Here is a 21,081-nt window from a genome sequence, read left to right as displayed (position 1 = left end):
GGCGACGCAGCCGACGCCGGTGTTTGCGCAGGACGAGGAGGGCGGCGAGGAGGAGAGATGAGAGATGGGCGGGCGGCGGGGGCGGGGCGGGGGCGGGGACGGAGGGGCGGGGGACGGGCAGTTATGGAGGATGGCCCCAGCGCGGGAGATCTGAACCTTAAATTCTCTGAGCTATAAAGACCTAGCGAGCATGGGATCCCCCTAACTCCCCAAAAATCTTCCCTTGCCTTCCCAACTGTCACGCGGGTGACTGTCACATACATGATGCTCTCGGGTCACACCACGAATGGTATATCGGACACAGTGTTTCACGCGCGCAATGATAACCCTCCTTCCCCGGCCACAGACTCCCCTGCGACTCCCGTCGACTCCGCCCACGCTCCCGATGTCAAGATCGACATCGACTACGAGCAGGAGAGCGATGTCCGCCACGAGCCGCTCCCAGTCAAGGAGCTCGATGGTGCGTCTCCCACGCCCCACATCCCCTTTGTCTTACCCGCTTCTACAGCACCCATCGCCATCCACGGCACTGCCGACGTCGTCATGGGCGACACCAGCACTCCAGGTCTGGCCCAGGACTTTTCTATGGCCTCTATCGCTCCCAATGGCTCCTCCAATGGCGCTGCCCGTGCTTACCACGACGATAGCGACGCCGAGCAGGGCGAGCCCCCCGCCAAGCGCGCCCGTGTCCATTCCGACGCGGACATGGCTTCCATGACTCATGTGCGTATCTTTTTTCTCGCTGTGCGCCGTTCCAGGCGTGCTGATAGAGCTCTCCGTCGCTCGTCTAAAGTCCGCCACTCCACCTCCAGCATCCCATGCCCCCACCCCGCCGCCCCCCTCTTCTGTTCCCCCGCCCACAGCAGCGTCTACCTCAGCCCCGGGCCCCAAGCGCGAGTGCACCATCACCCCCCATCAGTATCGCTATCTCGTGTCCTCCATTCGCACTCTGAGGAAGATGAAGGACGGCGCCCCCTTTTTGCGCCCCGTCGACCCCATCGCTCTCAATGTCCCCCACTACCCCTCTATCATCAAGCACCCAATGGACCTTTCCACCATTGAGCGCAAACTCACCGCCTCTAATCCCAGCAGGCCAGATCCCAACCCGCACAACCCGCGTTACTACGACGCCGAGGACGTCTCCGCTGACATCCGTCTCATGGTACAGAACGCAATCACCTTCAACGGTCCTGATCACATCGTTTCCATAATGGCAAAGACAGTTCAGGAAGTATACGACAAGTCTATCAAACATCTACCTCCTAGAATAGAGGTTGGTTTTTTTTTCGTGTCATTGACTGATTGCTCCATTCAACAATTTTTTTTTTGCATAGAAACCTGCACCCAAGCCCGCTCCAGTTCCCCGCAAGGCTACAACGCCGCCAGCTCCTCCCACCCCCGTCATGGGCCCGCCTGCCACCAAGAAGGCCGCTCCCGCCGCCCGTCGAGCTTCAACCTCTGTTCCCGTCATCAGACGATCAGACGCGGAAGTCGTCGGCCGCCCAAAGCGCGAAATCCATCCTCCGCCACCGAAAGATTTACCCTATGCCGACGCGCCGAAGAAGAACCGGAAAGGCAAGAGGACCAGGCCGGACGGAACTGCAGAGCAGCTCAAGTACTGCGGCAAGATTCTTCAGGAGCTCAACAGAAAGACCCATGCCAGCTACGCGTACCCCTTCTACGAGCCTGTCGGTAAGCCAAAAAAAATTTTCCCAAAAGTCTAATTCTTCTTTGATGTTCTAAATAATCACGTGATTTAGACTGGCAGAAGCTTGAGATTCCTTCATATCCGAAAATCATCAAGCGGCCCATGGATTTGTCGACAATCCGCAAAAAGCTAGATGGCGGTGAATACGATACCGCCCAGAACTTTTACGATGATTTCAAATTAATGATACGCAACTGTTTCACGTTTAATCCGTCGGGTACACCGGTCAACCTCGCCGGACAGGAGTTGCAGAAGGTGTTCGATGAAAAGTGGAAGGGTCTGCCACCACTGCAATCTCAGGATCCAAGTGATGACGAGGAAGAGGATGAAGATGATTCGGATGAGGAGCGTCGACGTATGTTTGCGTCTCATTTTGATTTAATTTTCAAATCTCACTTTGTATCATGTAGGCGCGATTGCCATGATGGAGAGTCAAATCGAGACGATGAAAAACAACATCGAATCGCTAAAGACAGCCAAACTGCCCAAGGAGAAGAAAAAGGAGAAGAAGAAGGAAAAGGCCCCTGTTGCTTCGACCTCAAAACCTCCGCCCAAGCAGACCAAGGCACCTGCTCCTACTACTAGCAAGAAGAAGTCCAAGAAGAACGTCACCGATGACGACGTTCTGACATTTGAGCAGAAGAAGGATCTTAGTGAATCTATTGGCAAACTCGACGGCGCCCGTCTAGAGCGCGTCATCCAGATCATTCACGAGGGTGTCCCTGAGATTCGAGACGTAAGTGTTTTTCTTTTCCATGTTCTATTCCGTTATTTGCTTTGCCCTTGCACACACCGGCCCTGACCTATCGTTTTCAATCCCAACAGAGCACAGAGGAGATTGAGCTGGAGATTGATCAACTACCAGCGGCTGTCCTCACCAAGCTCTATAATTTCGTCCTGCGACCAATTCGCCAGCCAGCCCAACCTAAGCGCAATCGCACGGGCAAGGGCACAGGCACGGGTGGGCTCCGGCGCAAGAGCATGGACGAGGAGAAGGAGGCGGAGAAGATCCGTCAGTTGGAGGAGCGTATGGCACTGTTTGAAGGCCACGGCACGACGAGCGCAGCGCCCGCGCGACGAAACGAGGACAGTGACCATTCATCGGACTCGAGCTCTGGTTCGGACAGCTCCGGGAGCGATTCAGAGTAAAAGCCATTTGCTGTGTAGTGCCTTTTGTTTGTTAACAAGAGGGAAGAACCGACAGTTTGTTCAATTTTACGAGCTGCTGTCTGTTCTTTCTTTCTTTGTTGTTCTCTACTCTGCCTTTTCCGCTCTGTGGTCCTCGCATCACCATTTTCTCTCTGCCTTACACGTATTATATATCCCGTAACTCTTTTTCCTTTGGTCATTTTACTTTGTTTTTGCACGTCGCCGTCGCGTCTCGTCGTCGTCAACCAATCTCCAACTGTCCCATCCTGTCCGTGGGACGCAGTCACTCGTTTTATTCTTGTCATCATCAAACGCCAACTTCCTCTCTCAACGCTTGCTTCCGAATCCTCGATGTTGTCCACAAAAGTCATATTTTTTAACCTACTTTGACATCAACAACAAAAAAGTTCCTCCTTTGCCCTCTCCTCCCCATTCGCGCATATGAACGAACTTCTCCCCCTTTTTTTTATTCGTGAAACGTAGTAGCCCCGTAGTCGTTATTTCCACTCATCCCCCTCACCACTTGTAGCTAATTAGTACTTCAATGATTCTTTGTCTTTTATTTTTCGTGTCCTTTCGTCTCTTTTTTTTTTACTCCTCAATTTCGTCTTACTCATTTCTCGTCTTTTTCAATCCGACTTTGGGTTTGGTTTGTTTGGGTCACATTTTTCACACTTGTCTCTCTGGCGCCTCTCACTGTTCGCGTAAATATTACGTAGTCGAGAATAGTATTTTTTAAAACCTCGTGCATCGTAATTCTTTGCTTGAACCTTGAACCTTGAGGCTTGTGGAGGGGGTTTACTGCACCGGTACAATATTTCTAGAAACGAAAGTTTTTTTTCCTTTTTATTCAATTTTTCTTCTTAGGCGATATTGCGATATTGTTTTTTAAAATTTTATTGTGACACCCTCGAGGTTGAGTTTGAACCTTCTTAGAGTTTGGCGATTGAGTTTGAGCGTATGTAATGGGATATAGGTAATAAGTAAAACAAGATAGTTTTTAACTCCAAGGTCGAGAACAACTGGTCAGAATCAGATAGCAAAGCACGATGTTACGGTACGGTACGGTACAGTACAGTACAGTAAGATAAGGAGCGGGTATAACATGAGCAGTTGCCATTGACAATGAAGAGAAACTGTCATTCTGGATTTCTGTTACTTTCGTCTACCTTTTTGGAACTGTTGCCAGCTTGAGCGGACGGGTTTAGGTTCGGAAGGCGCGGCAGGAGGTACAGAGTGTGACGGAGGAGGTGGCGGCGGCGGCGCTGAAGACGCAGATGGAGGGGGAGGGGGTGGCGGCGATGCGAATGAATTTGGAGGAGCAGGAGGTTGAGGCGGAGGCGGAGGGGCATACGTCGACGATGATACCGGCGCGAATGAACTCTTCTGCCACTGTTGCGCGGACGACGAGGAGCTGAAGCCTGTAGGTTGTCCTAGTTCAGGCGGCGGTGGCGGGGCTTCCGCAGGCGGAGGGGGTGGTGGAGGCGCGTGATCCTGTGGATGCCAGTTGCTTGTGGGCGCTGGAGGAGGAGGAGGACGGGGAGGCTGAGACTGCGAGTTACCTGTATCCAGGGATGTCCAGCCGGCGTTTCGAAAAGTGGGGTTATGGCCTGATCGAGTGCTCGTTTGTTCGCCCGCCGGTTGAGAAACTGACAATCCAAACAAATGCGACTCCGTGGGCGGACCAAATCGGCTAGAAGCAGCGGTACTGGAGTTTGAAGAGGGGCCTCCGACAGTTGCCCACCCCGACTTGCTGAAACCACCATTGGAGCCGCCAGCGCTGCCCTGGGAACTACCCTGATGGCTGTCGCCTGAAAACGATGCCCAATTAGACCGTTTTGAGTCGGTGGATATGGGAATGCCATCGATATCCATGTTGTTCGCGGTTGCATTGGGACCAGCTGATGGACTGGGTTGCGCTACCAGCGCCATGGCGGCTGGTGTTGCTGCTGGCTTGGGCATCTTGATTCCATTTGCGGCGGCTATTTTGCGAAGTTCCTTTTCCTCTCGCTTACGTTCTTTTTCTTTACGTTTGTCGACTTCCTCTTTGGGTTTAAGGCGGGCGCTAGCTTGCATGTCTTTAAAGCGGGCTTTATGGTGGTGCGCGTATGAGTTGGTGTGTTCGTCGTACTGAGCGACATTTTTGAATTGCTTGTCGCATAGAGTGCAATAGAATGGCCGCAGGGTCGACGAAATTTCGGATTCTAGTGCAGTCTTGCGGGCAACCGAGTCCTGTCAGATAGTTTCATATGTAAATTGATTCAATTTTGAGGAAGCGCAAGAACGATGTTTTGCGGTGGCGCACCTCTCGAAGTTTACGTTGTTCTTCACTTTCTTTCTGCTGGCGTTCTGAATCGAGTTCTCGCCTTTGCGAAACAGTTTCTTCAATCATCCGAACATCCTGGCTTGTTTTCCCAAGTCCTGTCAAATCAGACTTGATATGGAATGGAATAGGCTCCGTTCGCCCTGTTAGAGTTGAGTTAGAGTAAAATATTAGAGAAGGACTCCGTGACCCTGAAAGAATTGAATAATATCTCGCGTACCTTCGCCAGATAAGCCTACTGGCTGGCCTTCGACCCAGCCGAATTTCGAGAGCAAAGCGAACCCTTTGTTGGTGGGCTTAATCTTTGTCTCAACAGTGATGACTTCCCGAGCCGGACCTCGGATGTATTCGTCATATTTATGGAGATGGGAATCATCCACGTCCATAGCATCTTGAGGGACAGGTGACGGCGAGCGAGAGACAAGTGAGACGTCGTCGTCGTCGTCATCGGCATCGGGAGCCCCATCGTCCTCGGGCCTTCCGCGCTGGAGAGGATAAAGAAAAAGAGAGAAGCAGTAGTAACCAAGGCCATCAACGGAGCGAAGTTGAGGTGAGTACCTTCAGACTGGTAGATCCTGAGTCTGCATCCCTGGGACGTTCAAGGGGAATTGCGTTCCAACGAGCGATTGTGCTGGAGGACATTATTAACCGATAAAACCCTTCCCCTGGCTTTACTGTGAAGAATGGGTTTAGTCAAGGATTTCCGCAACAGTTGAGTGGTCCAACTTACTCACTTAATGTATTTTGATGTCTGTTAGTACTGTCTCAGCGCGAAAAATAAGAATTTGTTTCTTCGTCGTCGATCTTCGAAGTTGCTGTTAGACTGCTGAAAGTGTCAAGGCTCCGTAGCCTCAGCGTGGCGGCATGGACCATGTAATTGTATCACATGATCAAGTCGCGTCAAGGTGGCACCGCCAAACCTACACGCATTTCGCGACTTGTTTAGCGATTCTAATCCACCTTTGGTCTCTATCCTATTCTATATCGACGACCAAGATGAGCTCGGATGGGTACTTTGAAGGCGACGACGACCTCGACTTGTCTGCTCTGCAGCAGCTAGATGCTATTGAAGCAGCTCATTTTTCACCTCGCAAAACGGAACAACAGCAACATATTTCTACATCCCCTATTCCCCCTGCCAAAACCTCCAGGAAATCATCTTCCGATTCGTCCTTCTATGACCTGACATTTGATGTCGACGAGACCGATTTGGCTAAACTAGATACGTTCATCGAAGATTCGTACGCTGGGAAGGCACAGCCTGTTGCTGGACCTAGCAAGATTGCACGCACGTCTTCGAAAAACATGTTACAAACCACGCTATTTGGAGATGTTCTTCCGCCCTCGTCATCCGTTAATCCTAATAAGCCTTCAAGATCTCAGGCAGAGAAACCTCAGACAGAACGGCGCCTCTTTGGACAGCAGGCTCCGAAGACGAAAAGGTGGGATCAGACTGCATATGCAAAGAGTGGCACGAGGAAGAGTAAAGGGAAAGGGAAGGAAAATCATGACTCTGACGAAGAGAATGTCGAATTTGAGCAATTTCCTGCTCCGTTTATCTCAGGTAAGTATCATTCTCATCTAGCAAGTGTTCGAGCTGACCATCCAATTTAAGCCGGGTAAGCATTGCTGTAGCTTCATTTGTGATCACTATTAAATACTAATGGGTTAACTTATCAGACCGGTATGCCTTGTTGCATTTGACGGTTGTGTTTGCTGATCAATTCGCCATAGCCCCCTCCCATGAAGGTGACCGCCGACCTTCTCGAAGCCAAGCACTGGATATACCCTATAAACCGGCCGAAAAGAGACTATCAATATAATATCGTCAAAAACTCCCTTTTCGAGAATACTCTTGTTGCTCTACCAACTGGGTTGGGTAAAACTTTCATCGCAGGTGTTGTGATGCTTAATTGTGAGTAATTAAAGTTGTAGTGAATTGTATAATAAATCTCTCCGTCTAGACTACCGATGGTTTCCGGATGGGAAGATAATATTTGTCGCACCTACCAAACCTCTAGTTACTCAACAGATCGAAGCTTGTCATGATACCTGTGGTATACCAAACATTGACAGCGCGGAATTGAATGGAGAGGTTCCAGCTGCCACACGGGCTAGATATGTGAGTATGCATCTTTACTATGGAGCTAGAATCTGATGTAGCCTATAGTGGAGAGAAAAACGGGTGTTCTTCATGACACCTCAGACTTTGATGAATGATTTGGTGAAACAAAACTGCGATCACAGAGAAATTGTCTTGCTGGTTATAGGTCCGCAGTTCATCATTTGTGCTGTATCTTCGGTATGACTGACCATTTTATAGATGAGGCCCATCGTGCCAGTGGAGACTATGCCTACAACCAAGTTGTCCGGTTTTTGATGGCCAAAAATCCTCATTTCAGGGTCCTTGCTTTAACTGCTACCCCTGGTAACACTGTTGAAGCTGTTCAGACATTAATTGATGGATTGCACATCAGTCGAATTGAACTCCGTAATGAAGAAAGTGTTGACCTCCAGAAATATCTTTTTAAAAAGGCGAGTTTAATTGATTATTTATTCATGCAAGGCATGCCCTGATATGTTCTAATCAGACAGTAGTAACTCATATAATCAAACCCAATGAAGATCTTATGAAAATCAGAGATCTTTTGGTCAAAGTTATGGATGTTAGTGTCTATCTTATACATGTGTTTATGGGTTATTTATTGTCCTTTAGCCTCATATTAAACAACTAATCAAATTCAATGTGCTTCGGCCCAACGAATCTGCAATTTCTATGCACCCATTCCGACCACAGGCCCTGATGTCGGAATCGGGACCTCAACATTTCACTGCTTTGTCTGCTCTGTCTAAACTTGCCAGAGTAATGATGTATCTTGTAAGGGTATAACACTTTATTTCATACATGTATTGACAGCTTTTTTGTATCTTTGTGCTACAGCTAACGGGTTCGTTCGAGACCTGTTATTTGTTCCTCAATGAACTACGAACTGAGGTCGACAAGGACATCCCGGGAGCTGCGAGGCAGAATAATAGCAGTAAACGATTCAAAAACGACCCAGGATATGTTGCACTCATGAAGGAGGTTGAGGCACAACGACAGGCTGGTTGGGGCATTCACCCCAAAATTGAAAAGTTGAAAACTATTTTAATTCAGCACTTTGGCTCAAAATTAGCCGACAACAACGGTGAAGAGGATACCAGTAAAGTCATGGTTTTCTCTTCCTATCGTGGGGTCGTGCAGGAGCTGGTGAACGAATTGAATAAAGAGAGTCCTCTTATTCGAGCAACGGAGTTTATCGGTCAAGGTACTGATAAACAGGGAAAAAAGGGTCTTCAGCAAAAAGAGCAGCTTGAAGTTCGTCTAATTTACCTTTCAATCTATGTTTTTATTGACATCTCTGGGTAAAGGTTATCAAGAAGTTCAAACAAGGTGTTTATAATGTCTTGGTTGCAACGTCTATTGGTGAAGAGGGTCTTGACATCGGTGAAATCGATGTAACCGTGTGTTATGATACTGATAAGACACCCACTCGAATGGTACGACTTTCGATTCTTTCTCCAGTTTTTGTTGTCCTAAAAAAGCTCTAGATTCAACGTTTTGGGCGAACAGGTCGCAAACGCGCTGGATTCATTCACGTCTTACTAGCCGAAGGACGTGAAGAAAACAATGTTGAGAAGGCAGAAGCAATGTATAAGGAGGTGCAGAAAATGGTCAACAAAGGACAACTGTACGAGCTATATGAAGACGTTGAGCGTCTCATCCCGGACCATATAAAACCGGAGTGTATCGAAAAGGTTGTCGAGATACAGCAATATGTCAGAGAAGACGGACGTAAGAAAGCGTCTCCAAAGAAAACTGCTGCGACAAAGAGGAAGCGAAACGATGATGTGGGCAGAAATATACCTGATGGCGCTAGCACTGGTTTTGTTTCTGTACGAGATCTTGTGGTCAAAGGTGCCAAGAAGACAAAAAAGGTCACCTTACCGAAGGACTTTGACGCTCTTGGGAAAGACGATGAGACCGACGAAGAACTAGAATCAGGTAGCATCCTTCCCCTTCCCCGTCGAACGCAGTCTGCTATTCCAGGTTCTTCAAAGGCTCAAAAGCCTGCAGCTAAGGGCAAGCTCAGGAAAGCAGCCACACTTGGTGGCACAAAGGCTTCGAAACCAGTAAAAAAGAAGACGATGGAGATACCAACCTCAAGTCAATTTTCACAGCAAGGAATGGATGATTCAGATGATATGGACATTGAGTCTGGTATTATCTCGCTCACAAATAAAGGTAAATCAAATACCCAGTCGAAAGCCCCTGTGAATATGTCACCAACACCTGAGCCATCGCCAAAGCGGATGAAAAGGCTAGATGATTCTGTGATAGAGCTTTTCGATGAATCTGGTGAAAGCCATGCCTCCCCCATCCGAAGAAGGTTTCTCCCCCGAAATCGCAGCTCAACCCCGGAGAACACACCCGATGACGCAGTCCAGGTTCCCAGTCCACCTCAAGAAAATCCTGACGAGGAACACAATCAAGACATGTCGTGGTTAGTTGACGAAGACGACGACAATCTTAATTTTGAGATCGTCGATTCTTCTCCCATCCGTCCCAAACTAAAAAACCCTCCTGCTCTCGAGCGAATGCAAATCGGAGACGAATCCATTGAGATATCGCATCCTATTCCTAGAGACGAGGACATGTATGTGGAAACATCAGATCCACTTGAAGCATTGGAAGACGATTCTATTCAATTCCTCGGATCAACTTCAACTCAAGTAAGGCCCACTAAAACCCAGCAACGCTCTAGCCAAGCGTTGCCAATCCACTCCAAGGAAATACTGTCTTCACCGCCTAGTCATTCAACATCTCCTGCACAGACGACGCGCAAAGCATCAATGCTCCCTCCTCCTGTTCCAAAACGACTGCTGGTGTCTCCCACAATACCAGAATCATCCTTCCCTGTACGTCCTGTCGGAAATCAGGCGAAGAGACGTCGAATTATTTTTGATGAACCCGAGTCTCCGATCGTAGAGACTTCTCCTCGAGGCAATCGTCGTCTGCATCATCGTGTCGAGTCCACTCCAATTCGACAGAAACCAAAAACTAAGGGGAAAGAAAAGGCCCAATCAAAACGGGCAAAGCCCACGATTCTTGGTCGAAATGCGAACGCATTGTTTGATGGAGAAGCAGCTCACTCTGGTGATGATGTCAGCGAAGGAGATTCTAACAGCGAAGACGACGAGGAGAGCGAGTCGGATCGAATGTTCATAAAGAACTCACCCGCCACTCAAATGTCTCCATCATACGAACAGAGCCAGATATACCGTCGCAGCTTGCTTACGCAGGTTCCAGGGGAACATGGAGGGCCCATATTTGCTAACAACCCCATACGCGCACGACCATTTGGAAGAAATAATGGTCCACGATACCAGGAATTGTCCTCCAGTTCACCACCACCGCCAGACGACGAGCTGGATAGATACGACCTGGGAAGCTTTGTTGTCGATGACGACGAACCAATATCATAGCAGTCTTTTTAAATCCATGAATTTCTTTGCTGCAATACAACAATTGTAATATTATACCTTCCGAGCAACAACCATCATCTATACCCATTTTTCTCTTGGTAGACTGAAATATTTCTCTAGATCTACTGGTACAAACATATTAAATAAATACAGAATGTATCAGTTATCAACGTAACTCAGGTCGAGATTGAACCTTCTCTTTGTACACTACTTTGTCGCCTTTGGCACACGTCTAACATAGACGTCCTTGATCTCACCGTTGGCCTGAGCTTCAGGCCTGACAAAACCAGCGGCCTTCTTCTCTTCTGCAAGTTGACGAACAATGTTCAAAAAGTCGTCGACGGCTGCGTCCGATGTTTGAATGTGAACTACAAGGCGGGATCCACCAAGGAAAAGGGGCTCAGGAAGTGCCGATCCTCTGTCACCGATCTCGTCATAAGTAACACCAAGAGGAGACGGATCATAGAAGATCTGTATAAACATAGATGTTCGTTAGACCAATGACAACACTCCTAAACGAAAATCTAACCATGCAAGTTTCCGCCCTACTTAAAATGTTTGCCCCGATCTCTTCAAGACCGCTTTCTAGCCGCTTGGCTAAAGCATGGACCCGTGGAAGTTGAGGAAAGTTGTGTGTCAAAGCATATGCGGCAGCGCCAGCAAGGATGCCTGTCTGACGCATGCCTCCTCCGAAGAGCTTGCGAAACCATCGAGCTTTTGTAATAAACTCTTTAGTGCCTACTAGACACGATCCAACAGGTGCGCCTATAATCCAGAGATAAATGTTGGAACATTGCATGAATGATATCGTAAAAGGGCTCGTACCAAGGCCTTTGCTGAAGCACAGACTCACGGAGTCGAATGGGTCGCACAATTCCTTTAGAGGGGTCGATGTTTCTGCAGCGACGTGCCAAATTCGGGCACCATCAAGGTGTAACTTCAAACCTAAGGAATGGACATAATCTGAGATAGCAATGACCTCTTCCTGAGGGATGATGGTCCCATTGAGAGTATTTTCCAGAGCAACAACCTCTGTTGGGGCACTGAAAAATATGAGTATTTTTTCCAAAAGAGTATTGTAAGCAATGTCCTACAAATGAGTATCATTGCTTATGATGATGTTATCTTTGACATCCTGGAGGGTTAGATGATGCTCTGTATCGCGTTAATAGTGGACGTCTGGGTGGAGTAATGATTCATTCATACTGTTAGTCGGAACAACTGCAATTACCGCAGCACCGGAATGAAAGGCAGCACCTCCTGCTTCGTACCTAAAATTGTTTGATATAAAGAATGATATCAAACACATGGACCTTACTTGTGAATATGTGCACGATGGTCGCACAAAACAGAGTATGGAGGTTGTTTAAGATGAGTCCTCAGTGCAATTTGGTTTGATGCAGTACCAGACGGTACGAACAAACCGGCTTCTTTGCCTGTAATCTTTGCGACATGGGCTTCCAGGGCACTGTGAAATGGGTCTTGTTCAGCTCGTGGAAAAAAATTGACCCGAGTGGACAAACGCAGTAGATGGCTCGAAGTAGACATCATCTCCCAAGGTTGCGAGCGTAGCGTAAGAATACATCTCCTCAGTTGGCACTGAATTCTGCACTCAGATCCGAGTGCATATTTGAATAAATCAGAGCTCTCAACCTGTAACAGTATCGGCTTTGTAGAAGAATATCAGAATTTCTCTTCAAGAGATAAACTTGCTTATCGCTTACAAATGAAAGTACGCGCTATGTCCTTGCGCTTATTAGCATTGTCCAGAGCATGAGTCTTGGAGACGACGTCGAACTTGAGCTGATCTGCGATAGAGGCGAATGAAGACATAGTTCTTCTGCAACTGATGATGGATCTTGGTAACGTCAAGTTCCGCAAGGAAAGAGTAAACCGGCAGGTCATGAGAAACCCGCCCTTATATAAAAAGAGTCACGATAAAAGTTGCACATTGTCCTCTAACGAAAAGCAAATTCCAACGAGAGATGGCGGCATAGTCGTCCCGGAGCCGGATCGAGAATGATCATATTAGGTAAGCGAACAAACTTTGGATTGTTCTGGAGAGACTGTCCAGAGGTTGTTTGATTTCATTCCACTTGCTTGTCGTTGCTCTCGTTTCGTTATCGGACCTAATATTCCTTTATATCTCAATACCCCTTCTTTTATACACTAATCATGGGAAACGTGAGTCAATAGTGTGGATAGAAATCGTTGGCTACTGATCTTCGTGTCATTGTGTAGGGAGCTAAAGCTCAACAAAAGCGTGAGCGCAATGCCGATAAGAATGCCCCCAAGGGCTCGAAAAGTCAGGCCAAAATCAACGAGGCCGCTAAAAGCATCATCTGTGGAGTCTGCAGGCAGAATTTTGTGAGTTTTGTGTGTTACTCTCCTCTCAATACTAACATATGAATATGCACCCAGTTGATTACAACTCGCGCACCTGCGTAAGCTTCAAGAAATTTAGGATTTGACACGAACTCTGACGTCTTGCCTCTTGATATAAACCTATAGGCTCGAGGAACACTCTGCTAACAAGCACTCAAAGACAATGGCAGAGTGCTTCCCTAATTTCGGAAAGTAATGATTTCATTTTCGGAGGAGGGGGGATATTGGATGCCCGTCTGATTGTATATGTTATATCGATTATATCGTCTACAGCAAGAGTGATACTTTTCTCGACGGTTATTGTAATAGAAAGGCGTTCGTGGATGCGTCGAATGTATATGATACTTGGTATGAAGGTATCATCCACTTGCGGGATTACATAGGTGTGAACCCGCCAGCTGCATTGGCAGCACCGCGACTTTGAAGTTTCTCTCCGACCTTCTTCTGGACATCGTTAAATTTTGCGACGCATCGGTCGATGCATGCGCTCTCTCCCTTATTCAGGTCAGGCTCGGCATAGCGCGCACCAATGCACTTCGTGTGACACGATCTGTGAATACTGATTAGTTGGATTCATGTGCTCTATACCCGCTCCACTGACTGGACCATTCGGTTGAAGAAATCCGTCACTGTGTCAAGTCTATGGAATGAAATAAGACTCGGGAGTTTGTGAGTCGGAAGAAACAGAGCAGCTCACTCAGTAATGGCCATTTCAATCTTGTCGACATTGACGCCGCCACTACCACCTGACGTTGGGGCACTGCCTCTGAGGAAAGACATAGTGAATATGAAGTAGAGACAAAGAGTTAAGGTGAACGCCGCGCCGCGCGACACGAACCGGACTAGACTGGTCACGTTTTTGATCAGATTCGCAGCCGAAAAAAAGTTTTGGACTCTGTCAATCCATAAGTACTGACGCGCAGGGCTCGCTCATTGCTCACCTGCATTATTCTAAAATATTAAAAGGCAGATGGATAAGAGAAAGGAGACCACTACACTCTCCGTCCATCGCTGTCGTTTCGTCGACTATGCTCCATCTGCCATAACGGCCTTGGCCTACCCGCCTCTCCCTTTGCCATCAGTCAAAGGCAAGAAAAAAACCACCGCCGGGAAGCAGCCACTACGATTCGGCCTCCTCGCAGTCGGCCATGCCAATGGGAACATTGACATATGCGAGTGGCAGGGTGCTGAACGGGAGTCTCAGTGTTCTCAGGCCTGGGTGGTGCGAAAAGTATGTACTTAATAACTCGACTCCTTCCATGTCGCTTACCCTGTCAATAATGTCAAGACTCTCCCTGGACCGTACCCTTCAAAAGTAGATTCTTTGGCCTTTGTTGTGCGTTACCCAGAAGACGTGGGACCCGACGATGTCCCTATGCAATCCGATCTTCGCCTGTTTAGCTCAGGCGGAGGAAGTGAATTAATTGAATGGGACTTGGAAAGAGGGTGTATACGCGTGAGCAGGATGATTGTACTTCCCTTTGAGCACATATTGAAAAAAATTTTTTTGGACGCAGAGAACCATAAATTCGCAAGGTGGATCAATATGGTCCATTGCCGCTAATCCATCCTCTTCTTCACTCGCACTGGGGTGCGAAGACGGCACAGTTCGTATTCTCTCAATAGCGAACGATACTTTGACCCACTCGCGTCGGTTCGATAGAGTGAAGTGCCGGATGCTGAGCATCGCCTGGGGACCACCCATACCTCGACAACGGCAAGCTAAGAAAGCTCAGGAATTTGATGGCGATTCTTCTAGCGATGACGACGAAGAAGACGATTGGACCGACTCATGGTTAGTTACAGGATGCTCCGATAGCAGCCTACGGAAATGGGATATCTCAACTGGACGGGTTATTGAGAGAATGGGTGTCGATAAAGTACGGGGAGAGCGCACATTGGTTTGGACCGTTGGTGTCCTTGGGTATGTTTTCCCCCCTATTTCTAGGCCACTTTGAAATCTCATCGTCCACACTCAGCGATGGTACAATAATATCTGGAGACTCATTAGGAATGGTCAAGTTTTGGGATTCAAGGACTTGCACACAATTGTCTTCTTTCAAGGCCCACGGTGCCGATGTTCTGTGCATGGCCGTTAGTCCTGTATGTCTATTCCGATCCTTCTAGCAAATTTTCTTAATCATAATTTCTCAACCAGGAAGGAAGGGCTATCTATACTGCAGGCGTTGACCAAAAAACCGTTCAGTTCTCCCTCGTTAAGACATCCAGTACTGAAAACGGGCCCACCACGTCGCGTTGGACACAAACGTGTTCCCGTCGTATGCATTCGCATGACGTGCGAGCCTTGGCTATGTGGCCTCCCTACACTCCTCTACCCACAGCATACAAGAGACATTTTTCAATTGATGTAGCTCCCATTCTTGCGTCTGGGGGACTCGATATGTCCGTCGTGCTCACTCCTGCTGCTCTCCCAACGAGTACTGTTGTCAAAATTACGAATCCATTGGATACAAGCACGGAATCTACCTTTGAGGATTCCTACCACCGTAAACTGGCCTTTGTCGCGAGAGGTGTTGTGCGCGTTGCTCGAAGTACTCGCTTGGTATCATGTGCACGGGAAGCAGGAATCACTGTCTGGAGAATCCATAAAAAGCCGGAAGAGGGTACAGGTGTTGTGCAAATGCAATCGGGGCCCACAGACGATCCTTTGGAGACAGAACCTTACGCTGGTGGGTGGGAAAAGGTTCTTGAGATGGACCTCAAAGTCAACACAAATATAACCACCCACGAAATTTCGGATGACGGTAGATGGCTTATCGTTTCGGACTTGTACGAAAGCAAGCTCTTCGCTCTTACCACAGACGTGAGTATTAACAAAAAATGTTTTAAAGATTCTTGCTGAAGTCTGTCTTTAGGATAAGGGTGAAATCGGCCTCAAGCGAATAAAAGAGTTTTCGTCTATTCTACAAGCATACATCCCCGCTTCTCCAAGTCATGCAATATCTACTGGCGCCAGTGCTTTCCAATTCACCCCCGATTCATCCAAACTAATTATGTCCACCGCCCTCTCATCTTATGTCCTGGTCATCAACCTAATAGGAGACAAGCCACGCGTAATGCGCCGCTTCGATCAACACCGGTTACGAGATTCCATCGTTCACGATCGAGTTGTCAAAGGTCGAACACTAGCGCTCGATAGTGCTGAGAAGAAGCTCGTGAATGGACACACGCATGTCAATGGCGACGCAAGTATGGATGTTGATATGGCTGAACCAGATGTCGAGTCCCCTCCCCCGGCCAATGAAGCAAGCGAAGCATCTGATGACGAAGATGACGATCAGGACGTCAGCTCTACATCTGCAACTGTCAGCGTTGATAGGATAGCTGTGAGTACTGACGGCCAATGGCTTGCGACGACCGACAGCCGTGCCAGAACGCACATTTTCAACCTAGATTTGATTTCAGTGAGTTTTGACTTTTGATTGTGAAAAATTTGACGCTGTCTAACTTTGCTTTCAGCATCACTGCGTCCTCCCAACCTTCCCACGTTCCGCACAAGCACTCGCATTTGATCCTATGCATCCTTCAGTTCTCCTGCTCTCCTTCCCCGACAACTCTATCCAGATATTTGATGTTGAGACACGCCAGTTCCCTGTCTGGGGAAAAGAACTCGCCGCTAGCCTGCCTAAACGATTCACTCATGCACATGACCCTGTGCTTGGCGTCTCCTTCGATCCAGCTGTAACATCCAGCTCTGGCATTGATGAACAGGGCAAGACGCGGTACGTGCTCTTCTGGGGTGCGACGTGGATGTTCAAGGTGAGCCTCGATACCACCGTGCGCTCCGGCGCTAAGAAGAGGCGACGCGAGATTGCGCCGGTGCCTGGTGCAGAAGAGGAAAGACAGTGGAGAGACTACAAAATGATCACTCAGTACCGCCCGCTATTGTGCTGTGATTTCCTGGCAAAGGATGAATTGGTGGTGGTAGAAAGGCCGCTTGTGGATGTGCTGTTGACGCTACCGCCTGCATACTTCAAACACAAGTACGGCGCGTCATGATTGTCGTTAACAATACATAATCAACAATCACTCAATGCCATTTCCCTTGCATATCATTCGCGAGTTGACTTACAGAAAAAAGTGTTTGAATCATTGAGAAATGCACCGAAAATCTAATTCCCGAAGTGATTCTACGTATCTAAAAGGAATGCAGGTAACAGACTACACCCAACTAATAACATATTAAATGGCGAACATGGATTGGGGGAAATTGCAGCAAAAAAATGAAATGAAATGTTGATGGTTTCTAAAGCTACACGATGACGTCATGATATCTGACTAGGTAAGAATATAAGGTAAGTGTAAACAGTAAAAAATGATACAACACGAATATATGTTAATGCAATATGATGCAAGCTGAGGAGGGTTTGAGGACGTAGGTCCCCCATAATGGCACCTGTTTCATGAGTTCAAAACTTTTTGGCGCCGGTCCGCAAGCTCTTTGTCTTGTCGCACGTCTTCTCTGCACGGCAATCATTCCCATCAGAATTGACTTCGGTTAACGAGTCACAATGACGTACTCGGAATTTAGGATGGAGAGATACAGTGTCCAGAACACTCCACATGCTTGCGAAAATGGGACACGATATGGCAGGGGCATGTATCGGAAGTTGATAAGCTAAAACCGAAGAGATCAGTGGGAGTAATGGAGATCGAAAGAAGCTTTGTTACTACCTGGGCGAGAGGCCATACTCTCCAGTTGGCTATAAGAGCAGTGCTGTAGAGATCCTTGAACCGGTTGCCTATCTGACGGGGACTACGACCTTCCATGATACCCATTGAACTTAAGAATATTGCCAACTGTGTTTACATGTTTAGTTAGTCTTCCGCAAAGAAATTGCACACGAAGGTAAACGTACACCCAAAGGAGCCCTGCATTGTTCACAAATGTAAGTCACCAACATAGACGGAATGAGGAGCTGTGAGCGGTGCGTACATGAATAGCTGATCGGCTGCGACACGTTTCCCTAGAGCATTGAGGGATACTTTATTTGTTCCCTTTATAGCTCGTAACGGAAAGCGTCTTTCGAGGAACAAATTCCACCGGCCCATGAATGGACCTATTGAAGTCGAGATGTTAATTCATGAGCACATACAGAAACACCACAAAGATGCAAAATCCTCACTTATCATAACGCCATATGCGAAGAAACGGGCAGTTCGTGTGACATCATATTTAGGAACATCTTCCTTCTCTCCTCGGCCAACCTGCAGGTAGCATCGCGTAGTATTGGTCAGTTTCTATGAGATGAAGCATCATGGGGGAAATGAACTGACCGTTCGTTGTGCGACTTGGGCCACAACGTCCCCAAGGGCATTCAGGCATCCTCCCGTAACTGCGAGAGTGGAGTACGGATGGGTGTCGAAAGAGTGCTGATAGGCGCGTGCTAAAGTAAGGGCTGCCATATTGTACGGGCAGCTATTGATTTACTATATGTCTTCGTAGGTCAGGTTAGAAAGGGTTGTTCGAGACAAGGGTACGATATGAAATAAAGCTTTGAGTGGGTATGCGTTGGAAAGGAGAAACTTGGGGGTTTTGTGGTTTTGAACGATCACATCCAAAAATGTGGGGTATTATAGGTCAGAGAAACGAGTGCGTACCCTTGGAGAATTTTAGGTCATCGGAGTGGAGGAGGAGGCAGTCTCCACTCAACTTGGTCAATGCATTTCGATTTATTTCGATGGAGATCTGCCGAACCTGCCAAGACCGGCGGCATAATGCAAGATCTGACACGTGACGTGCGCGCACGCGCGAAACTGCACGCGTCTAAAGTCCTATCAGCGTTTGATCAGCGTCAGCCTCTGCCAGTGTCAGCCCTCCAAGTCAGCCGCCATTGGAAAAGTACAAAATGCCTTGTATAAGTAAAATCATAACAGCCCTATCTCTTTCTCAAACTACACTGCACATTCTATTCTACATTTCTAGGCGGGCACTGTCAACAATACTATCACTGCACAACACCCTATTCCACATCTATTCTCAAGTTTACTTACTCTAATTGGAAAGGAAGAACGCTATGCCTTCTTACACACGAGCCGCCGTACTCATTCTCTTCGCATCCTACCATCTCACTATTGCCGCGCCTGTTCCGGATAACAGCAACCAAGTCAACAATGCCTATACTGGAACTGCCGGCGACGCGTCGGGAGGTAGTGTCCTCAGCGAGAGCAACGCTCCAAAAAGTATTTTCAATGGCGGGAACCTCCTCAAATTATTTTCTGGTACGAGTTTCAGCAATGAATAACGGTTCCAAAAAGACTCAAAGTTATCATTCATAGGAAATGGGGGAAATGGAAAATCTGCCAACTCAGGCACAGCTTCTGCTATCCTACCTTCATCTCTGCAGGTCGGAGGCAGCAACACGGATGGAAGTTCTTCAGGTGGAACGAATGCCAACAGTGTTGGCAACACGTACAGTGGTGCAGGAGGGATTGCAAAAGGAGGAGACACAGTAGCCTCTGGAGGCCTTCTCGAACTGTTTTCAGGTACATCCTTTTAGCAATTCACAGAGGTGAATAAACGATGGTTGATTTGACCTTCGTTCACAGACAACGCAGGCTCGGGCGGTAGTGCAAGCAGCGGGTCTGCCGGGAGCCCAGTCATCACGACGACGACCTCCACCAGAAAACTAGGAAAGTCGAGAATAATTAGGGTTGTGCGCATGAGGTCGAAGTAGGTCCATGTCCGGTGTGTTACCTCCGGCAACACGATCGAACTTATGAATGAATGTGACGCCATCTTCGCAATGGGGCTGGTACCTAGAAATTAATACCACTTTACTTTGTAATATATATAATACTCAACGCTGAGCTATGTTACATATTGGCGACAAGTAACCGTTTGCATAGGTTATAGAAGGCGCAGTTTCCCAGTAACCTCGTTTATAAGTCCAACTGGACCTGGCCCTATTCCCAATATACTGCGTTCATTATCTCTCTCGCTATTGGCACAGAAACATGATATTAGAAAAACTGACAGGCGAACAAAGAACAACACGCACGGATCTGTTACATATCGTGCACAAAGGTTCAAACTTTTTGCAATCGCCTCCAATTCTAGCAGCTGGTCTTCTGATTTAGCTTTGAGAGCAATTTTGGCCTGTCTGGCAGTTTGAAAGATGTACATCGGTCAATTCCTCGTTGGAACAGATAGCATTGTTCGATTACCCTAAAACCTCCCATTGATACGCAAGCTGATGAGAAGGAGAAAAAGTCAAATCAGAGTTCGTCTAGAGAATAGTGGATACAAACGGATGAATTCTTCTTGCTGAGAGCTTTATAGCATGCTAATGTTGCATGGCTAGAAAATGTGTTATTCCTCAGCTCTAAAAGAGTAGGTAGGCGCGCACCAGCATCTGTTGAAGAGAAGAAAACATCAATAGAATTTTCTATGATAGCATGACGTAGTATGAACTCAACTGAGTAGCGATGCTGGCTGGGGTCAACTTAAGGTCTGTACGAACAACGAGTACCTACATGTCATGAGGGTTTTAAGCGTTGATGATGGCCTTCGAACATACCAATTTGCAAGGTTCCATGAAGCCGATTGGGCATTTGAGATCTCCATCGGATATGGCTTGTTCGTCAACCTCCTCCTCTTCAATCGCTGGAGGACTTTCTTTCAATTCCTCTTTAAGATTCGGATTCGACTTGACGCGTGTTGTTAACGCGCCAACCTGATATCCTACACCAACGGACGCTAGTGAGAGAACAAGACCCAGAAAAACTTTACGTATAACGTCAGACATGGCAACAGAGAAATCACGAAGCCTACTTGCTCTGAGATATTAGAGCGGCGGAGGAGGGCATGGATATAGAGAAAGTGCATACCCCGATCAAGAAACCATATCATAAACAAACTCGGCAAGTGCCGAAGGAATTTTCTGTCTTGAGCATCATTTCTTAAGTATTCTGGCCTTTTCGACGACACTATCTCTCTTTATTTCTGGATACCCTTAGAATATTACTC

General features: G+C 47.6%; 10 protein-coding genes across 10 annotated transcripts; 5 read left to right on the top strand and 5 right to left on the bottom strand.

Annotated features, from left to right (window-relative positions):
• Nucleotides 1–264: 264 nt before the first annotated feature.
• On the top strand, nt 265–2,857 carry JR316_0001215 (Bromodomain-containing factor 1; the record flags this gene model as incomplete). The annotated part of the gene is made up of 7 exons (XM_047887025.1): nt 265–460; nt 509–723; nt 794–1,273; nt 1,335–1,692; nt 1,761–2,063; nt 2,119–2,444; nt 2,534–2,857. The coding sequence occupies 7 exons, from the start codon at nt 265–267 to the stop codon at nt 2,855–2,857; spliced, it is 2,202 nt and encodes a 733-aa protein (XP_047754771.1).
• Nucleotides 2,858–4,012: 1,155 nt separating this feature from the next.
• On the bottom strand, nt 4,013–5,822 carry JR316_0001214 (G patch domain-containing protein 8; the record flags this gene model as incomplete). Its single annotated transcript, XM_047887024.1, has 4 exons — nt 4,013–5,089; nt 5,163–5,323; nt 5,401–5,665; nt 5,739–5,822. 4 exons carry the CDS (start codon nt 5,820–5,822, stop codon nt 4,013–4,015), a joined length of 1,587 nt encoding a protein of 528 aa, XP_047754770.1.
• Nucleotides 5,823–6,176: 354 nt separating this feature from the next.
• Nucleotides 6,177–10,706, top strand: JR316_0001213 (ATP-dependent DNA helicase mph1; the record flags this gene model as incomplete). The annotated part of the gene is made up of 11 exons (XM_047887023.1): nt 6,177–6,744; nt 6,861–6,886; nt 6,915–7,095; nt 7,145–7,302; nt 7,351–7,450; nt 7,504–7,715; nt 7,772–7,846; nt 7,897–8,058; nt 8,122–8,538; nt 8,592–8,720; nt 8,772–10,706. The coding sequence occupies 11 exons, from the start codon at nt 6,177–6,179 to the stop codon at nt 10,704–10,706; spliced, it is 3,963 nt and encodes a 1,320-aa protein (XP_047754769.1).
• Nucleotides 10,707–10,913: 207 nt separating this feature from the next.
• On the bottom strand, nt 10,914–12,539 carry JR316_0001212 (putative low-specificity L-threonine aldolase; the record flags this gene model as incomplete). Its single annotated transcript, XM_047887022.1, has 8 exons — nt 10,914–11,177; nt 11,236–11,471; nt 11,532–11,749; nt 11,801–11,861; nt 11,913–11,977; nt 12,025–12,174; nt 12,230–12,305; nt 12,431–12,539. 8 exons carry the CDS (start codon nt 12,537–12,539, stop codon nt 10,914–10,916), a joined length of 1,179 nt encoding a protein of 392 aa, XP_047754768.1.
• A 342-nt stretch (nt 12,540–12,881) lies between these two features.
• Nucleotides 12,882–13,287, top strand: JR316_0001211 (uncharacterized protein; the record flags this gene model as incomplete). The annotated part of the gene is made up of 4 exons (XM_047887021.1): nt 12,882–12,890; nt 12,948–13,073; nt 13,128–13,150; nt 13,218–13,287. The coding sequence occupies 4 exons, from the start codon at nt 12,882–12,884 to the stop codon at nt 13,285–13,287; spliced, it is 228 nt and encodes a 75-aa protein (XP_047754767.1).
• A 179-nt stretch (nt 13,288–13,466) lies between these two features.
• Nucleotides 13,467–13,871, bottom strand: JR316_0001210 (Mitochondrial import inner membrane translocase subunit TIM10; the record flags this gene model as incomplete). Its single annotated transcript, XM_047887020.1, has 3 exons — nt 13,467–13,641; nt 13,693–13,731; nt 13,789–13,871. The coding sequence occupies 3 exons, from the start codon at nt 13,869–13,871 to the stop codon at nt 13,467–13,469; spliced, it is 297 nt and encodes a 98-aa protein (XP_047754766.1).
• Nucleotides 13,872–14,061: 190 nt separating this feature from the next.
• JR316_0001209 (U3 small nucleolar RNA-associated protein 4-like protein) lies at nt 14,062–17,111 on the top strand (the record flags this gene model as incomplete). Its single annotated transcript, XM_047887019.1, has 7 exons — nt 14,062–14,322; nt 14,380–14,547; nt 14,609–15,015; nt 15,071–15,194; nt 15,250–15,915; nt 15,968–16,516; nt 16,572–17,111. The coding sequence occupies 7 exons, from the start codon at nt 14,062–14,064 to the stop codon at nt 17,109–17,111; spliced, it is 2,715 nt and encodes a 904-aa protein (XP_047754765.1).
• A 402-nt stretch (nt 17,112–17,513) lies between these two features.
• JR316_0001208 (Protein SYM1) lies at nt 17,514–18,518 on the bottom strand (the record flags this gene model as incomplete). Its single annotated transcript, XM_047887018.1, has 7 exons — nt 17,514–17,574; nt 17,633–17,730; nt 17,787–17,912; nt 17,972–17,984; nt 18,049–18,172; nt 18,239–18,320; nt 18,390–18,518. The coding sequence occupies 7 exons, from the start codon at nt 18,516–18,518 to the stop codon at nt 17,514–17,516; spliced, it is 633 nt and encodes a 210-aa protein (XP_047754764.1).
• A 611-nt stretch (nt 18,519–19,129) lies between these two features.
• Nucleotides 19,130–19,789, top strand: JR316_0001207 (uncharacterized protein; the record flags this gene model as incomplete). Its single annotated transcript, XM_047887017.1, has 3 exons — nt 19,130–19,334; nt 19,392–19,598; nt 19,662–19,789. The coding sequence occupies 3 exons, from the start codon at nt 19,130–19,132 to the stop codon at nt 19,787–19,789; spliced, it is 540 nt and encodes a 179-aa protein (XP_047754763.1).
• A 173-nt stretch (nt 19,790–19,962) lies between these two features.
• Nucleotides 19,963–20,860, bottom strand: JR316_0001206 (putative peptidyl-tRNA hydrolase 2; the record flags this gene model as incomplete). Its single annotated transcript, XM_047887016.1, has 6 exons — nt 19,963–20,053; nt 20,114–20,215; nt 20,280–20,305; nt 20,364–20,467; nt 20,527–20,584; nt 20,633–20,860. The coding sequence occupies 6 exons, from the start codon at nt 20,858–20,860 to the stop codon at nt 19,963–19,965; spliced, it is 609 nt and encodes a 202-aa protein (XP_047754762.1).
• Nucleotides 20,861–21,081: the final 221 nt, after the last annotated feature.

This window comes from Psilocybe cubensis, chromosome 1 (genome assembly GCF_017499595.1).
Source record: "Psilocybe cubensis strain MGC-MH-2018 chromosome 1, whole genome shotgun sequence".
Classification (NCBI taxonomy): domain Eukaryota; kingdom Fungi; phylum Basidiomycota; class Agaricomycetes; order Agaricales; family Agrocybaceae; genus Psilocybe; species Psilocybe cubensis.
Note: the sequence above shows the minus strand (reverse complement) of the source record. Positions and strands in the feature narration are given on the sequence as shown.